The sequence below is a fragment of the Erythrolamprus reginae genome, chromosome 5, assembly GCF_031021105.1.
Source record: "Erythrolamprus reginae isolate rEryReg1 chromosome 5, rEryReg1.hap1, whole genome shotgun sequence".
Taxonomy (NCBI): domain Eukaryota; kingdom Metazoa; phylum Chordata; class Lepidosauria; order Squamata; family Dipsadidae; genus Erythrolamprus; species Erythrolamprus reginae.
In genome coordinates, this window is record NC_091954.1 from 8,496,979 (window position 1) to 8,500,191 (window position 3,213).

A 3,213-nucleotide genomic window follows, 5' to 3' on the forward strand; every position below is an offset into this window, starting at 1 on the left:
TTAAAATATGCAAATAGAAACGTTGACGAAATAATGTAAAAATGTATATATCTCCGTTTGAGCTTCTGATAGAAATTGGGATGTCAATATCCCAACTTTGTGTTTGTTTTTTGTGTGTTTTCTATGCGTGTTTTGTTTTAAATAAAAAAAAGTTAAAAAGAAAAGAAAAGTGGAGACGTGATGAAGGTTCCAGAGCCGTTGCCCCGAAATAAGGAAGTAAATCTCTTCCCGAAATAGAATTTATGAGGATGGCAGCAGGCAAAGGGTTGGATATTCACGGCACCCTGCCCTCTGCTCTCCGGAAGCCACAGGAGCTTTGGGGCACATAAGACCCCTAAAGTTCACCATCCTGCAATCAGGCCAGGTTGGAGAACACTCCAGAAGTGGATTGTGGACTCCTGGCCCATTTCGGCAAATTTCAAATCCAAGTACAGTAGTCCCTCGCTATACCGCGCTTCACCTACTGCGGCTTCACTTCATCGCGGGTTTCTGAGGAAGTCGATCGGCAGATTTAAACAGCCCGCCGAACTCGATCGGCAGGTTTTTAAAAAAAAATAAAAAAATCTAAAATTGTAAATACTGTATTTAAATACTGTATCTAAAATAAATACTGTGTGGGAAGGGTTTATAAACACTTAAAACAATGAAAACTTACCAAACAATTACAATATAAATACTTAAAAGGTACTATCAGTCGATAAATTCCCCATTGCGGATTTCACCTATCGCGGTCAGGTCTGGAACGTAACACCAGCGATAGGTGAGGGACTACTGTATTCTCGGTGGATGAATGTTTACCTGGAAATAAACCCCATTGATCTCAGCACAATTAGCATCTGTACGCAAGAATACAGGATCGTGATGATCCATAAATAACGAATTCATTTAATGTTGGTTCAGGTCAGTCTAATAATTTATTCCCCCCTCCCTTTTTTTAGTTTGCAGATCTGTCATCTTTCAAGAAAGCCCGATGCCTGTATGTATGACCCTTCCCCCCCCTTCATGTGGGTGGGTGGGTGGGTGTCTGAGTTTGGGCTGCTAAAGCTACATTTTCTGTTTCTGGGTTCCCTTTGTCAGATCTGACTCTCATATTTCTTCTCTCTCCCTCTTTTCCTGTGTTTTACCTTCTCTCTCCCTCCCTCACCTTCTTTCTCCCTATTTCTTCCCTTTCTTTTTCTCCTCTCCTCCCCCTTTCTCCCTCTCCCTCTCTCCCTCTCCCCCTCCTTTCTCTCTCTCCCTCTCTCCTTCCTTTCTCTCTCTTCCTTTCTCCCTCTCTTCCGGTCTCCCTTTTCCTCTCTCTCTCTTTCTCCTTCCCCGTCTCCCTCCCTCCCTCTCTGCCTCTCTCTTCTTTACCTCTTCCTCCCTCTCTCTCCCTCTCCCCTCCTTTCTCTCCCTCTCTCCCTCTCCCCTCCTTTCTCTCTCTCCCTCTCCCCCTCCTTTCTCTATCTTCCTCTCTCCCTCTCTTTCTATCTATCTCCCTTTTCCTCTCTCTCTCTTTCTCCTTCCCTGTCTCCCTCCCTCTCTGCCTCTCTCTTCTTCACCTCTTCCTCCCTCACTCCCTCTCCCCTTCTTTCTTTCCCTCCTTCCCTCTTCCTTTTTCTTGCTCTTTTGCCTTCCGTCCCTCTCTCTTTCTGCCTCCCTCTTCCTCTTTTTCTCCCTCTCTTTTTCTCTCTCCCTCTCTTAATCTCTCCCTTCCTCCCACTTTCTCCTCCTCTCTCCTTTTCTCCCCCCCTCCCCTTCTCCCTCTCCCCCATTCCTCCTTCCCATTTACAGCTGGGGGTACCCATACAGTCCCGGTAGCCCCCCTGACCCCAAACCTCACTCGCTCCAGAAAGGCAGGCTCTTCCTGAAGAAAGCCAAGGACGACAGGCTCGGAGGCGGCCCTCACCCCGTCAAGTGGCTGTATGAACCCGCGGAAGGCTGCCGGGACATTGGGAAGCCCCAGAAGAAAGCGGACGCCGCCAACAACGTTGCCCGGAAGGTGAACGCAAAGTCAAAAACCGGCAAAAAGAGCAAGCCGGTTTACTGAACCGCCCATAGATCCCTGCGCTACGCACCCACGCGTGGGTCAATTGGGGACGGGGATGTGTCATGGCTAGAGAGATCGATATATAATCTATATTCTAACATAATTCGCTTTCGAAGCAGACGCTCTTGGCTAGAGATTCCCGCTGGGGCTCTGCGGAGGTTGGCTTGGACGGTCCGTGGCAATTCCGGGGTGCAGCGTCTGCCCATCGCGGGGGAATGATTAGGGCCAAACCTATGGCACACGTGCGCAAAGTGGCACGCGAAGCCACGTCTACTGGCCCACGCAGCCTTGCCTGATTGCCCTCTGGGTTTCTGGCGCTCATGTGCACCCGGCGATCGCCTGTCCACACCCGCGGCAGTGCCGAAAACCAGTGTGCACATGTGCGCCAGCCAACTGATTAGTTGGGTGTGTATGTGAGCCCAAACCCGGAAGTCCAGCTTTTCCGGAGCGTGATCCCTTTGCTCATGCGGCAGTGCTGAAAACCGGCCTGTGCATGCGCGCCAGGTAGCCGATTGTCGGCGCTAGAACCCAGAAGTTTGGCGTTTCCGGAGCGACGTTTCTGCGTGACAGCCAAAAAGGTTCGCCATCACTGAATTTGGGGGGAAGTGACTTCCCGGAAGCCGCACGTAGCCAACCATCATCATCATCATCTCTTTCCCTACTCATTTGGGCAAGGACTTTGATATATTTAAGAGATCATCAAGACGGCACATGTCAATGGCCTTGTTTCCATGGGACTTTGAATGTTTTATTTATTTTCAACCAGCCGATTTTAGCCGACGGTTGAAACAAACCGGGAGCCTTTGAGTTAGTTTCCAAGCTTGTTCTTGCGGTTACCCAGAATAGTGATTTTCAGCCTTTTTTGACCCACGGCACATTTTTTACATTTACAAAATCCTGGGGCACACCACCAACCAAAATGACACAAAATGACACCCTAAGACACTCTCCTCTCTTTTTCCATCCCTGTCTCCTCCCCCCTTGTGTGTGTGTATATACACACTCTTGAACCATTTTCATAACCATTCTTTGGGTGCTTTTTATCATATGCTTTAAATCAAGAGTCACTTCTCTCTCTCTTTTGTTTCTCTCTCTTTCCTCTCATTCTCTGTCTCAATCATTTTCTCATTTCTCTTTTTTTCCTCCCTTTTGCTCATTTCTCTCTCTCTCTCTCCCTTCCTCTC

At 48.4% G+C, this 3,213-nt stretch overlaps 1 protein-coding gene across 1 annotated transcript in view; it reads left to right on the forward strand.

The window, feature by feature from the left end:
• ZNF365 (zinc finger protein 365) overlaps nt 1-2,761 on the forward strand; it is a 14,883-nt gene extending 12,122 nt beyond the window's left edge. Inside the window, exons 4-5 of the mRNA XM_070752027.1 lie at nt 939-976; nt 1,774-2,761. Of these exons, the coding sequence (XP_070608128.1) occupies nt 939-976; nt 1,774-2,029 (294 nt within the window). The 3' untranslated portion in view covers nt 2,030-2,761. The remainder of the gene's footprint in view (nt 1-938; nt 977-1,773) is intronic.
• The last annotated feature ends 452 nt before the right edge of the window (nt 2,762-3,213 follow it).